Source organism: Fusarium musae, chromosome 2 (genome assembly GCF_019915245.1).
Source record: "Fusarium musae strain F31 chromosome 2, whole genome shotgun sequence".
Classification (NCBI taxonomy): Eukaryota; Fungi; Ascomycota; class Sordariomycetes; order Hypocreales; family Nectriaceae; genus Fusarium; species Fusarium musae.
The window spans coordinates 665,401-680,200 of NC_058388.1; the positions used below are offsets into that span (position 1 = coordinate 665,401).

A 14,800-nucleotide genomic window follows, 5' to 3' on the forward strand; every position below is an offset into this window, starting at 1 on the left:
CCAGAAGGATGCATCATTATTTGTCTGCTAAAGCTTTGGCTTCATGCATGTTACTGGTATAAGTAAGGCCTTATTCTACTTGGTTCTGATGCGCCGATAACATGCTGCCGCTCTGATGCAGGTATTGACCTCGCAATGCTCTCCGTATTAGTGATCATATCTACCGGGAATATTACCACCGAAGTGCACCCATGATGGCTTCCTGGATTATTACTCGAAGGCTCTGTAAGATAAGATGCATCAATCTTGTTTTGTAGTAACAACGCCCCGAGTGAACTGTGTTCTTCTGCACTCATCACGCCATAGGCCAACCAAGATCTCTCTTCTCGCGCTGCGGCACATAGTATCAATGTATTTTGAGGAGGGAACAAAGATCAGGGGATCAGATTAGCGAGTTTGATGACTTGTATTTTATGATAGGCTACAGATGACAGGACCTGAGCGACAAGATTGCATGCGACATCAGCCGAGCGTCCCGTCGTTGATGTGCACCAGTTGGATATAAGCAGAGTCCATTCATGACTTTCTTGTCAGAGTGACGACCCGAAAGTCGCAAGCTAGCCTTCCACGTATCTTATATAGGCCTCCTCGGCGATGTCCACAGTCCAGCCAGCGACATGCAGCTCAGGTGGCCACTCCGCTTCCTTCGAGTACATAAACTCTTCCGGTCCAAACTGTCCTATATAAAGACCTTCCGAATCAGTGCCACTAAAACATGAAGCATCATCTTCATATTCATCAGCAGCGGTAGCCGCCGTCGCATCATCTAAATCTGAATCATAACTATTAGTACCATCGAACCCAGTCTTGCATCTTTCCACCCGAATCTCGCGGAGATTAGGCATGCAGTCGAGAAGCAATCTGTAAACATCCTGGTTTTGCAGCTCGCGATCAGAATCAACCCAGTCCCGTGTCTCCCAGATTTTGCTGCAATACAGATGAAGAGTCTCAATCGATTCCGGCAGAACCTCACTCAGTCGTGAGAGCGGCTCAACATCAGAAACACACCACAGAATACATAATTGAAAGACCATAGACCCCTCTCTAAGTCGCCATTTCAAAGTCATCTGGGGCTTCCAAATTGCCCCCAAGCAGTTTGTTCACCCCATCACACTTACACCTGAACAACTCAGCCAAGCTATCTTTGACCTCCATCCGAAGGAGATCCTCGATATCCATCTTATCTTTCAACTCATTGCCCAGCATATAGCATCTCACGATAAGTTGCCAGCAATAATGGAGATAGCAGTCCAGTTCCTGTTTACATTGAGGATGCAGAGGTTTTCCAGACAGCGATAGACTTCCTCTCGGGGTATAGTCTGCATATTCCAGAATGCAATCAGATACCTCAACTGGAAGTCCTTTTTGACATAGTATCCATCTGACGTATGTGACATCCGATGGACTGATTTGATGGCCGACTGGTGTTTCAAAGTTGAGGAATTCTTCGTAGGATATGAGACCGTATGGGTAGAACGTCAACGCATAGGCATAATAGCCATTGGGATCATGAGCCGAGCGCTCAGTAAACTCATCCTCAGCCTTGAGGCCAACCCCATCATCAGCGGCATCGTCATCATGGAACCAAAAACAAAAGCGATCCCTTTCCAATCTCATGAAATGTTTCCAACGAGGGACATCAAATGGTTTCGGATTCCGCCTAAACTGGCCCTTTTTTATACCAAAGAAGTTCCAATGAGGGTACATCGCAACGTCACCAAGAGATCCGGTCTTTGTACAAGATCGGATTGCCAGCTGATATGCCTTGATATTGCGGTAGTCGTCGACAGGTACACCATCCCTGTCCCAAGATTTGGGGAAGAAATGCAAAAGGTTGAGTATAATATACATCTTGATGGCGTACTTGCATATCCTGTTCCACCCAAGAACTCGCGGCATACAGTCACATTCAGTCTCCTGCCACCAGTCTGAGAGACGAGAGCCTTCATAGGCACAAGATCGAAGTACTGCATCCATTTCTCCATGGAGCACTAAAGTCTTGACGACGTCAAGATTGCGATATGCTTCCTCGTTGTATTTTTCAAATTCATAACAGTCGCTCTCAATCTTGTCTCGTTGAAATGCGGCCATCTTGCGTTCTTTGAAAGGTAACGCACACCCGCAGGTGTCGGATTCATTTGTGTGCATACATAATCCCCTTAGACAAGGTTGATGAAAGTTTTCGAAATTCTCGTCTTTATTGGGCGAGGACTTCTCAGGATGCCAACGACGAACTGTTGGTGTAATTCTCGCGGCCACTTCATCTGATATAATAACTTCATCCTCATTGGGAACACAATATTTCTGAGGATACTGTTTTCTTTGGCGAGTAGATTCATCGCTCACACTCCGCATAAAGGCATCGAGGAAGTTGGCGAGTTTTGTTCTGCTGTCTGGGTGCGCAAGCACGTGAAGATTGTTGGCGCCATGTTGACAAGTATTGGTGCATTTCAGTTGGAACACTGAAGCAAGCTCTTCCCAGGGGAGTTGGTTTTCTTGGTGAGCCATTGGACTTGTGAAATTTCACATCAACAACGGTCATTAGCGATGAGGACAAGAATTTGTATTTTGACCTACATCTGTTGTGGAGCAATGGGTTGAGTCACTACGCCGAACCAACATGCTGTGCCACAAGGTATTAGAAGGCACGGAAGAATTAATTTCTTGTTCATTAGAAAAACATGTGATGTGCAATTGACGGAGAAAGCCGAGTAGCCCAGTGATGGCATCCTCTACTGAAACTGGCGAGAAATTATGATGTCAAGTTTCGTTGTAGAACATGGTTTCTAGTATGTTGATCTGAAAGCAGACAGCCTGAGCTGACCTCTATGCAGTATTCAGCCTGTTCGCAAGCAGAGGAAAGGATAGTACTTTATCAAAACTCGGGATACAGAACTCGAGTAAATCCTAGCAAAAGACAAACTTATTGGCCGGCGTGGAGCTTGGGTCGATAGGGATCTCGATGACGCATTGAATGACAAGAACGATGATCTTCAGAAAGGCTGTTCAGACCTGTAAGATTCGCAAAAGTGCAGCTGAACTTAGAAAGAAACAGTGCCTAGACTTGAACTGTCCTCTTCTCGAAGAACACGACCCCCAACACAACGATGTGAAACCCGATTTAGCCATCGATTTGCTACTCAGAATCTAAGTCTGTCCGTATCAAGAAAGCAATGTCTCCGATTCGAGGCTCTATGCCAGGAATATTTCTTTCCAGGACGGGCCAGGAGCAAGACTAAGTACAACAGCACCTTAGTCAAGCAGACCAAAACCTCGCCTTTCAGCTATACCACCGTGCCACTCCAGGATCAAGATATTATAGTACTCCCATTGGCCAGCTGATAGAGGATATGGCTCCAGCCATTGTATCTCACGTTGGCCCTTAAATAAATCCCTGTATGCCTCGGATAGAAGTATTATCTCAAAAGAGCCACCTGATTCGAAAAATTCCGTTTCCTCAAACCCATCCAGCCAAACATAACCGCATTTCTTGCTGTTTGAACCTTGAAGATATCCGATGGCCCTGAAAACATCAATATCAAAGATTCTGTAAAATAGCGAAAGGTTCCAGAACTGCAGAATGGGGTAAGATGGCACTTCCCTAGAGAAGGATACCTGTTCGGTTGGCACGGTTCGCCTTGTGTCTAGTTGTCTGGGAACGTGTCGACCATCGGAGAAAGGGCGTCTTTGACGATATCCCGCATATTCCATGTCTGACAATGGGAATGATGGATTTGCATCCGGATCCCAGACAAGACTGGTAATACCAGAAGGGTTCCGCTTGTACCAGATGATCCATGTTCTGTCCCTGAGCCACTTATTGGTCTCATTAGGATCGGACGTTTCTATACTGATATCGATAGAACTGCTCCAGCCTGTCCACGAATAACTTGGAAATGTGGAGCGCCGGCGAAGAACGGTATAATATGCAAAGAACATGATAAATAGGTCAAACATGGCTGCTGGAATCCCCTGGAAGAAGCTGCACTTCATTAGCTGTGAAACTCGCCTGTTAATGCCAGCCATGGCGCGTGATGCGTCACTCTGGTTTATCAAGACCCTTTTGGTATAATAGAAGAGCATTTGCGATAAGTCGAACACCGGTTCGGTCATGAGTACGGCGAGTGGAAGCAGAGATCCCATAGATCCACTAATCAAGGTTTTTGATAGGTCGTCCACAAAGTGCTCGGCATGCTCTCCTGCACGGCAACGATAGAAGACCTTATTGTCAATGAAGTAGAGGACTCGGCGAGATAGGACATGCTCCTGAAACCTGCGTCGAATCAGAATCTTTGGTTCATCATGATTGGGTACCGTCGACTTACGTCCAAGCTCTGGAGTCGTAGACTGAGTGTTTGAGCAGAATGTCTAGTCCCGCCGCAATTCCCATCTCGACGCCTGGGGCAATCTTGATTGTGTTGTACGAACCATCCCTAGTCCCTTCCTGAACCCTGGGGAGTCGCGCGTTAGCATCATGGCCACAGGCTGCGACAACTGTTAACCAGGCTCTTTCGTAAACAAGGTCCATAACATTGACGCCTAGCTCCAAGTCCTTGGTATCATTTTGTAGCAAGCAAAGCGCGTCCACCCATAGATATCGGCACCCGAGACGCTTGGTCAAAGTGATAGCGTCTTTGATTGTGTTTGGCAGCATCTAGAAGACCCTTTTCAGAGAGCCGGGCATTAGGAGCGCCGTTCGATTCGCCTTGGTGAGTCGAAAGTTTGTGACGGCTCCCCATACGTAGCTCAAAGCGATGTACTTCTCAAGCCCCGTCATTTCTACGATACAGTCGTCCTCGATATCGATCAAACGGAGGGTACGAAGGCCAGGAAATGCTTCGGCAAAGGGCAAATCCATCGGCATCACACATCTCGAGCCATAGAGCTGCTCGCAAGATGAGATCCAGCGTAAGATCCTGGAAGCGTCCACCACAGGGCCCGTCCACGGCTCAACGAAGAATTTCCAAATAGCATAAGGGCGGTCAGGCGCCTCCATGCGTGAGCTGAAGCCAATCCAGGTATCTTGTCGAGACCGAGAACATAAAAAAGCATAGCGCCCTGAAGGCCCCAATGTCCAAGCAAGATGAATTTCATAGGTGGATGAATCAGTGAAGAAGGATGGCTTCAGGGAAGATAGGACAAGGCGACACAATGGACATGGACTGTTCTTGATCCGATCACCAGTCCCAAGGGACCATTTCAGGCGAGTCTGCACACGCATCGATTCCGCATCCGGCACCCTCTGTTCAGAGGGATCTGCGAGCAGTATTCGCACAATGGTACCAGCGACGACATATTCGATATGGTTTTCAGAGAAGAGCCATAAGCTTTGTTTATCGCTGCATCAGAGTATATCAATCTGACCCCAAAATTGTCGCATTGATGCAGCAGCACATCATGTGACTACCTATCTTGTATGTGATTAAATATTACTGTAATTAGGTATAGTTAGTACGCCACATATTGGTGTTCCGCCACAGCCCTACATACACTTACAAGGGTATCTTGATGCGGTCCGAGACTGGGACTATGCAGGTGATCGCAGGCAAGGCGTGTATCTACCTAAATTAAACCTCTCTGTCTCGGTAGAATTCGTGTATTAACCGCTGTCCGCATTCTTCTTCCTTGTAACCCTTTAGTCCCCGATATCTTAACTGGAACTAGGCGATCGTGTATTTCCCTCGGGATCAAGCTCATCCAACTGTACTCATAGACAAGTAAGATAATCTTGACCTTGGTACCAGATCCCTTGTGTGGTTTCTTGTTATCCAGATCTCCCAACATTTCGTTCAGTTGATAGATCAAGTTGGCTTGACCAGATCCTTTGAGACCAGAGCTCACAGTCGCCAGATCAATGATGATATAGATCTGCCCTCCCAAGTCTTGCACGATTAGCTTAAAGAGTCCAAGCCAGTCTTGACTAGTCTTGGCTTCCTCGAGCTGTGAATGCCGTAAAGACATCTGCTTTTCTGTCGTAACTGTTCCCTCAATTTGTAGTGCTTGGTAAGTCAGGTATCTCACCAAATCGGCGGGACTCAGCATCGCATTGGAGCTCGTCTTGTTTGCGCTATCCAATACCCAAATAGCTGGTATGTTCATCATGGTGACTGCTTGGATGATATCTATGGCTAAATCCTGGATTGCCCAACGGGTCGTGAAGCTGCCTCTGATGATCGCGAGAGAAGAATGTGGGCAAGAGGACCATCTTGCGAGTTTTGGGGACAACCAGAACTCGTTAGTAGACACCGTAGCTCCTCTTCCCGAGGCCCGCCGATTCCGAAGAAATAGGTAGTGTTTATATAAGGACTTGGGATCTTCGAGGCTCTGGGAGAAGGTTGCCAATGCTTGTGATAACTGTAGAGAAGAGAGTTTTTGGTTCGTGTCGAGTTGTGCACTCGTCTGTATAGAATGAAAGGCTTTAAACATATTAGTGATGATAAGAGTTTCTGTCAAAGCGGTGCTTACTCTCTATCTTTGTTAACAAGTCGTTAATTGTCAAACCAGAAGCTTCTAGCCATTGCATGATCAAGTCGAGTTTCCTATCATGATCTCGACTCGAAATCTCCAATCGCGAAATAGCGCAATTGAGGCCATCTATCTGTGCTTGCCTAGTCTTCTCACTGGTCTGTAAACTTAAGATGATCTCATTCAACTTTGTCGATTGAGTGTTGTGCATAACTCGGAGCTCAGTCTGCGATCCCACGGTTGCAAGTTCGCTGATGTTGTCCGTGCAAGTTTCTATCCTCTGTAACAGATCGCCGTAGCGCAACTCATGTGGTCTTGTGAAGCTGTGGTAAATGTGTTTGAACTTTGACTCATTACACCATGAGTGAGCTATCAGTAGAAATTCCATGATACAAGAGTAGAGGCTTTCGATGGCTAGCTTCATGTTCTTGGTCGGATACAGGGCGGATAGATGCTCTATACGTGGAAGACGCTGTGCCACCTCGAAAAGCGATTTTGATAGCAATTTGAGTGTCTCGCCGTGGTTTACCACGCTCTATTACACGATGGTGAGATATCCGGTTCGGCGTGGAGACTAAGCCGACTTACCATAAACATGACCTTCATCAGTCCCCAGGCCAAGGAGACGTATTCGGGATGATGCTGAACGAATACATCGAGTACTTGACCATAATGGCATATTGATTCAGAAGCCTTTTGTAGCCATTTCCGTGTTTTTGAAGCTTCGCTCCTAGCTTCGTACTTTGCGAAAGCATCGCTGACTGCCTTTTCAACGTCTTGCAATGACGACTTCTTCCCCAAAAGAGCCTTCTCGTCACTACTTAACGAGTTGCTCTGTTCGAAGTGTTTCTTCACAGATTTGAAGGCCTCTTGCGCTATATCCGCTTTATCTGACAGAGTAAGCTTGTATGAAGGGTTTCATTGGCTAGTGATTGCTTACTCGCAGCATCGCCCTTGTACCATGACCGAAAGACTTGGTCAACAGACATCGCGATGAGGATATTAAGATACGCCCTAATATGGGAATCCCTTTTCAGATGTGATTTGAACTCAAGTCTCAGAGGCCAACGGCGGAAGAAGAGAGGAGGCGCTGAAGGCTGAGCAATCACGAGGCATAATCAATATGACACCCTGCAGCTTCATGCATACACCCTTGTTGGGCGCTTTTGCGGCTGACGACTCCTCAGCCTGATCCATTCTCACCTCAAAACTTCTTCATTTATCTCAGAATCAGTTTTTATTAAGCAAACAGTGAACATGGACTCACCAACTAGAAGCGTATCGCCCCGCCCCAAGAACAAGAATGAGAAGAACGAGGATAAGGATGATAGTGAAGAGGATGACATTCACCAGCAGCTCAGCCGACTTCTCAGAAGAGAGGGGGCGATTTTTGCGAGACCTTCCATGTTGGCGCTACCTCGCAGACCTCGACCTACGCCTTCAGATACTCGGATAAGGAATCCTCGAAAGGCTCCCAAAGGAAGAATACCTCCGCCTCCTCTCCCCATGGCCACCCGTAATCAAATGCAGGTGATGCCACCTCCACCACCTCCTCCCATTGATCGTTCTTCTATGCCACCGAGTGAATGGGTCAATCCTAACGATCCCCCTCCTCCTCCGCCTCAAACCCAGGGGTTTCAGCCACCTCCACTGTCACCTAAGCCCCCCGTTGTCAAGCCCGCTCAGACACATTACACCATCTCTGAAGATGCCATCGGAGCTAGTAACAGAGACAAGCTTGCAGCGATAGACAACGGGTCTATCATGCCAATTGAAATCAACTTCGAACCATCCCAACCCCTAGCTCCCATCATACCATCCTTTTACAGAACGCCTGGTGCGACTCGAGGCTACCGTATCCCGACATTTACTAAAGTCAACAAGGAGCAAGCAGAGGCACAAACAAAGCTTTCAGAGCCAAGTGCCATGCCTATCAGCGCCGCTGAGCTTCAGCATGAAAGCGGGCCATCAAATGCGGGAAAGACAACCGAGGCTCATGGACTGTCTCAGATACAGGAGGAAGTATCTCATGACTTCGCCGACGTTACTGGAGAAGATATTTCTTCACACCAGATTCTCGTCAATGAAAATACATTGCAGGCATTAATACAACGTGTTCAGGAGTTGGAAGAAGAAAACACCACCCTTCGAGAAGATGCAGATAACGCTTCAACTGTTCCTACGGAATTGTCTGCCAAAGTTCAATTTTTCTATTGCTTAGAAAGAATCGAAATGGATGATGACAGTATCGATGAAAGAAGTCGGACAGTCTATCTTTCTCCTCCTGAGTGGGTAGTGTTTGGCGACGATGTTGACCTCAGGGGTCGATTCCCCATCACAGACCCTGGTGACTACGCTGAAGAACAGGGTGCGTCACTGATTGTCTACAAATATTACTCGGTGGACTATCAATACGACGCGGTAAATGCAGCCAAGAGAGCAAAGCAGCCACTCCCTGAACCAGAGCCGGCTAGTCAGGATGTCGTTCTGGTAACGGAAGAAATGGTTGAGGCGGTTGAAGCTTTATTTGAGCTCTTCCCTTCAATGAGCGACGACTTTCCGTATGTTTACGAGATGGGCAGTTTGCAAGACCCTCATCTCTGGTGGTATCACTGCCGAACGAGCTTCAAAATGGGAGCACTATCAGAACGGCACGCCCAATTGGTTCGACTACTCGTTGAATGGATCGAAAGTAACTATGCACCTCTTTATGACCAAATAGACGACCAATTCAAGAGGGGGAAGGTCTCGAGCGACTCCATTGAGTTTCTAATACGCCCTGGAGACACCCTCTTCGCAAATAAGAATGGCAGATACAGTGGACGCGTTGCTACCACTCGACCGGGACCTCACAAACAGAAGAAGAAGACGGATGATTCAGATAAGGACCAAGAGAAACAGGGAACATACACATGGATTGTGGAAACACGTTCTTACGGGTATGCCGGAAAGTTCTTTGCAGTTGACAAGGAGCTGTTCATAGACTTTCCACCAAAGTATAGAGGTGGGGAGATCAACATCACGGATCTCAACGTTATACCGTTGTCATATGCAAAGCCAAAGGTAAAAGAGATATTACGACAACGAGGCAAGAGGTTCTGGAAGTTGCGTGAGAAAACTCTCATCTCATATGAAGGCAGTGATTCTGATAGGATACAAGCGGTAAGTAGGCCTCAATCGAGCTAACTAATTGTACTGAAACCCAGCAGGGACAACGCTTTATGGTGGACTTTGACACCTATAAGGAGCTCCATCCAGGAAACAGCTACATGAGACAAGAAGGTTATATATCAGGTCGAAAGCCGAACTTGCCAAAGGATGGAAGCGAACCTGAGGAGCCAGAGATTTATCTGTTCCCTAAATTGATCCCGGGATTTGACTTGAGGCGTAAGAAATGGGGTAAGCAACTTTCTTGGAACGATGAACTGGACATGATATACTTATGGATATGCAGTTGACCTTGAGGTCGATCGAATTCGAGACGTTAGTTGGAACAAAGAGGCTTTCAAAAGCCTGGTCGCAGACGAAGCCATGAAGGAGCTTGTATTAGCTCTAGTAACCAATCAACTCGATGCCGAGAAAAACACAGATCTTATCGAAAGCAAAGGTAGCGGTCTCATCATGCTTTTACACGGGTCTCCAGGAACAGGCAAGACATTTACAGCTGAGTCGGTGGCCGAAATCGCCAAGAAGCCTTTATATCCAGTTACGTGCGGAGATATTGGTACTGAACCTGCAGATGTGGAGAAGTATCTCGAATCTGTGTTCCATCTAGGCAAGGTTTGGGACTGTGTTGTGCTTCTTGATGAAGCAGAAGTCTTTCTTGAACAGCGAACTTTGCAAGATTTGAAGAGGAATGCATTGGTGTCTGTATTTCTTCGAGCTTTGGAGTACTATGAGGGTATCCTCATCTTGACGACGAATCGCGTGGGGACGTTTGACGAGGCCTTCAAGTCACGTATCCAGCTAGCTCTACGGTACGAGAAGTTGAAGGACTATCAGCGTTTACAAATCTGGAAGAACTTCCTAGCGAGGCTAAAGAGTCTAGGTGAGGAGGAAAGTATCGACTTCGATGATATTGAGTTGCATCTAGAAGAGCTGGCGAACAAGTATCCTATGAATGGACGACAAATTCGTAATTCGATCACGACAGGACGACAGTTGGCCAAGTATAAGAAAAAGAAGATGACGTTTTCGCATTTGAAGAGGGCGATTGATGTTGCGGATAAGTTTGATAGGTATTTGGCTGATGTTCAGGAGGGTGATATGGAGGAGTTTAGTGGAAGGGAGGAGAGTGGGCGATATACACCGGAGTATCTTGCGAGGGCTGATCAAATACGATGATCACACAAGAAAGAGGCACATTGATATAGACAGGGCGTTTGAAATGTTCTTGCAGTCGAACGTCACAGTCGTCGTGGGAAGTAGAGGCGGTCATGATTCCTTTACACGAATAAGTCGCTCATAAACCCGGCGTTTATGGACACTGGGATTCTTGACAGGTCTGCTATGTCACAGAACTTCTTGGGAAGAAGGCGGACTCTGGCCACAAGGGTAACATTACGATTGATGGTAACTAGAAGTATATACATAGATAACAGGGGGCGATGCCCATTGAAAATATGAGAAACGGTCCCTAACGCCAAAACTTCCATCTTACTTGTGAATGCCGTCGGACTCTGGTGGTCCCTTATACACATGTCTAGCATGCACAACATACCAAACCGCAGACATGGCCATAAAGCCAAAGAACACAACAACGGCGTAGTTCATCGTGACAGCATTGACAGGGATGGCAACGGGCATACAGAACAAAATCATCTCAAAGCAAATCCACGCCAGAGCGAAGGCGTTGATGATCCAACCAATCTGCTTGCCAAAAGTCCAGGGCGCCGTGTTGACTCCAGCTCGATTAGTGAGCATGGATAGTAAGATCGGAATACCATACGAGCTAGCAAGACCAATGACACCGACGGCGATGAAGGCGTTGAAGGCAGAGCTCGAGCCGAGGTAGATGAGACCCAGAAGCATCTCGATGATTGTGGTGAGGAGAAGAGCCATGATGGGTGTTCCGTGTCGCTCGCTGACTTTTGACCAAACTCGAGAGAGGGGGATGGCTTCGTCGCGTGCGAAAGCCCATGTTGTTCGTGAGGCGGCGACTGTGATGGAGATGGAGCAGAACAGGGTGATGATGAGGACCAGTGCGGTGAGGGCGATCCCACCGGCTTGGTTTCCCATCACTTGGTAGAAGATCATGGGGAGGACCTGGCCTAGTGGTGCGGCTAGGAGTTCTTCGAGAGGGGGAAGAGTTGCGCAGATAGGGATGATCTGGACATTGTTAGTAGTTTGATGTCAAATGGGTATCAGATTTGACTCACAAAGAACAAGCCTGCGATGCCGCCGACGGGGACGCAGAGCGCTAGAGCTCTAGGGAGCTTGATTGTAACATCGCCGCATTCTTCAGCCATGGAAGTGATCATGCCGATAGCGGAGAACGTATAAGCTGATGGCAAAGCACCGATCCAGAAGCCAAAATTTCCCCAGCCCGATAAGTTTGGATCAAAATTGCCCTTGACAAGTTAGTGAACAAGCGAATGATCCGGAACTTCTGTACTTACGAGTGTGTAACTTGCCGAATGCCTGCCCCTGTCTGCCTTGGTCGACAGACAAACACAAACAATGAAGATTGTAATAGCAGTAAAAGCTGCACAGAACGTATCCACGGTAGGAAGGAATTTGTTGCCAAACGCGACGATGACAAAGGTAAACACACAAAGTCCGTAGAAAATCAACACAAGCTTCCACGGCTGCCAATCATACTCAGGCAGGAAGATACTAATACCTCCAGCAAGAAGCGAAGCGAAGCCAAAGTTGACGGATAACGTGATGGTCCAGTTTCCAACAAGCCATGTCCAGCCGGTGATGAAGGACAGAACGGTTCTGTACTTTGGCGACGCGATCTGGAAAGACCAATAGTAGGGACCAGCGGATGTTGGCCATCGAGCAGCGAGTTCGCCTAGTGAGATGGCGATGCACTCGTCGAGAAGACAGACGATGATCCAGCCGAGAAACATGGTTAGTTGACCGCCGCCGTAGACGGAGTTGATGAGCGGTGCGCCGAAGCCATAGGGGATCTACACCAATTAGCAACTGATATGGAGTAAAGGGGGTTGATGGGAGACTTACAGCAGCAATTGCTAATGATTGGAAAAGAAGTGTAAACATTGATCGGTTACGCTTGAGTTCGGGCTTGTATCCAAGCGCCGTCAAGTCCGCAGCATCGCCAGCGTCACCGACAGCATGATCAAAGTTCTTTGCCTGCTCATGATCACTCCCCTTTTCTGAAACCACACCTTTCTCTGCGTTATTCATATTGACAATCACAACAAATAACAATTAGGTATGATGAAGCAGGCAGAATTGAAGTTGAAGTTGACGTTGACATAAAACGTGCGGCGGTAGCATTGTATTATAAACCACACACACACACACACACACACCCTTATCAAGAAATTAAACCTTCAGTGACGCCTACTACACGGTGATATCACGAGCATCCCCCCCTTCCCCAGATTCCAATTCTAGCCGGGACATTTTTGCCTAGAATGTGTTAGTGCAGTGTAGCTATCACGGGCGCTGCTCTACCCCGCGCGCAGACCAATCCGCTGGGTTTCTGCACGGTAACTCAACCCTGATAAGGAATGGTCCGTGTTGGTGACAAGATAAGAGATCACGGTGTCAACCCTGCGAGGAGTGGTTTGTTAGTGTGACTGTGTCTCTGATGGTGGGCGCAGCTGAATCAGCAAGGGAATGTGGCTGCCAAGACGGGAAGTTCGATTGACCATCACAGGGATCTTGGATGATGTGCCGGGCATGATATGATGAGTCTACTGTCTGATTCTGAGGCCTTAGGGTGCAAGAAAACACGAGACCTAAGTTTAGGGTGATAAAATAAACTCCATAAAAGGTATCCTAAACTCATCCTAAATTTTTACTAAGTTACCTAAATCTTTTTATCAGTTAGGCTTAAAGGCTCGAGTTTTATTTCCTCCCTTAGTGAGGCCAAGAGTGAGGAAGACACTGTTTAGACTGGGTATCGAATTGGTATCGAACTAAGCAATTAAACATAGAGCTCCGTTTGGCCTCAAATCTAACCAAAGACAGTCTCGTACTTTAAATCATCCATCACATCAAGCCAATGAACTGACCCCGGCACTGTTTCACAATCATAATACGACCACACAGCCTGCAGCAACTCCCGCAGCACAACAATAGGCCCAGCAGCTGGGCCATTGCCAAACCCTTTCAGTCTCTCAACAATAAACTCACGCGCCAAGTTGACGTCTGTGAAATGGTTCTGGTTAGTTTCTTCGCACTCCTCGGAGGTGGCGTCTAGGATCTCTAATTGCGGTGGCTTTTCCTCAGCGCAGATCGTCTTACACCGCAATCCTGAGCCGACTCCGAGACACAGCAAGGGTTGCAGGCATCGGATCGACGAGGCAGGGATGTTGGATAACAAGCCTGTGATGTGAAGCGCAAGTGACGTGGGCCATGTAACTTGTGTTACACTCCCGTTTATCCTCTCGGGAAGTCTTCTCGACACAAGATCTGGAAATGTTTGGTACAGCTGTAGCAATGAACAGAGTCGAAAGACTTCTGCAGCGTGATGTAAATCGAGATTAATCTGGCCCTTGTTCGTATAAGTATCTGCCGCGTCGCTGATGAGCTTCGGCACTTGCACGGACAAGAGCGTCTCTTCGAGGATTTGCGCTTCGTTAATGTCGATCATTGTCTGCCACATAACCTCATACGTCGGCGCAGTGCAGTTCCGCCAAGTATCCCGCGATCTGCGACACAGCGACATTGACTTTCCAAACAAAGCAATTATTTTGGGCGGAACACCTGTCCAAGGATGAAGAACAAAGTCATATGGTGGATACGTCGCTGGTGTCCATTCTGTGAGCGTGCTGATGTCGTCTTTGGTGCTTGTCACGATACTACGGACGGATTCTTCGTAGATAAGACATTCCTTAAAGAAGCCGACTAAGCTTTGGTCTTGTTTTGAGAGGTGCTCGGAGCGCATTTCGAGGAGGGCTAGTATTACGCGCACGTGTCGTAGATATTGTAGACCAAGTTGTTTATGGTCCATCCAGCAAAGCGATGAGCTCAGACAGAACAGTGATATGATGAGCGCGTGAGGTATTGTGGTGACACTATTCGGCGATGCGAAGAGATTTTTAAGCTCTTGAATTATAGCTTCGGTCGCTATTCGTGGGGCCGATGCAGCGATTTCTTGTATCTGAGGTTGTCGTCGCGTGAGAGAAGCAGCCGCCAT

At 47.5% G+C, this 14,800-nt stretch overlaps 6 protein-coding genes across 6 annotated transcripts; 1 reads left to right on the plus strand and 5 right to left on the minus strand.

Annotated features, from left to right (window-relative positions):
- Positions 1-557: 557 nt before the first annotated feature.
- Positions 558-2,091, minus strand: J7337_002179 (uncharacterized protein; the record flags this gene model as incomplete). The annotated part of the gene is made up of 2 exons (XM_044819912.1): positions 558-927; positions 1,121-2,091. The coding sequence occupies 2 exons, from the start codon at positions 2,089-2,091 to the stop codon at positions 558-560; spliced, it is 1,341 nt and encodes a 446-aa protein (XP_044684212.1).
- A 1,161-nt stretch (positions 2,092-3,252) lies between these two features.
- J7337_002180 (uncharacterized protein) lies at positions 3,253-4,026 on the minus strand (the record flags this gene model as incomplete). Its single annotated transcript, XM_044819913.1, has 1 exon — positions 3,253-4,026. One exon carries the CDS (start codon positions 4,024-4,026, stop codon positions 3,253-3,255), a length of 774 nt encoding a protein of 257 aa, XP_044684213.1.
- A 628-nt stretch (positions 4,027-4,654) lies between these two features.
- On the minus strand, positions 4,655-6,102 carry J7337_002181 (uncharacterized protein; the record flags this gene model as incomplete). The annotated part of the gene is made up of 2 exons (XM_044819914.1): positions 4,655-5,339; positions 5,708-6,102. 2 exons carry the CDS (start codon positions 6,100-6,102, stop codon positions 4,655-4,657), a joined length of 1,080 nt encoding a protein of 359 aa, XP_044684214.1.
- Positions 6,103-6,990: 888 nt separating this feature from the next.
- On the minus strand, positions 6,991-7,454 carry J7337_002182 (uncharacterized protein; the record flags this gene model as incomplete). Its single annotated transcript, XM_044819915.1, has 2 exons — positions 6,991-7,340; positions 7,406-7,454. 2 exons carry the CDS (start codon positions 7,452-7,454, stop codon positions 6,991-6,993), a joined length of 399 nt encoding a protein of 132 aa, XP_044684215.1.
- Positions 7,455-7,722: 268 nt separating this feature from the next.
- Positions 7,723-10,809, plus strand: J7337_002183 (uncharacterized protein; the record flags this gene model as incomplete). The annotated part of the gene is made up of 3 exons (XM_044819916.1): positions 7,723-9,627; positions 9,675-9,864; positions 9,920-10,809. The coding sequence occupies 3 exons, from the start codon at positions 7,723-7,725 to the stop codon at positions 10,807-10,809; spliced, it is 2,985 nt and encodes a 994-aa protein (XP_044684216.1).
- Positions 10,810-11,121: 312 nt separating this feature from the next.
- On the minus strand, positions 11,122-12,837 carry J7337_002184 (uncharacterized protein; the record flags this gene model as incomplete). Its single annotated transcript, XM_044819917.1, has 4 exons — positions 11,122-11,793; positions 11,844-12,035; positions 12,084-12,599; positions 12,652-12,837. 4 exons carry the CDS (start codon positions 12,835-12,837, stop codon positions 11,122-11,124), a joined length of 1,566 nt encoding a protein of 521 aa, XP_044684217.1.
- Positions 12,838-14,800: the final 1,963 nt, after the last annotated feature.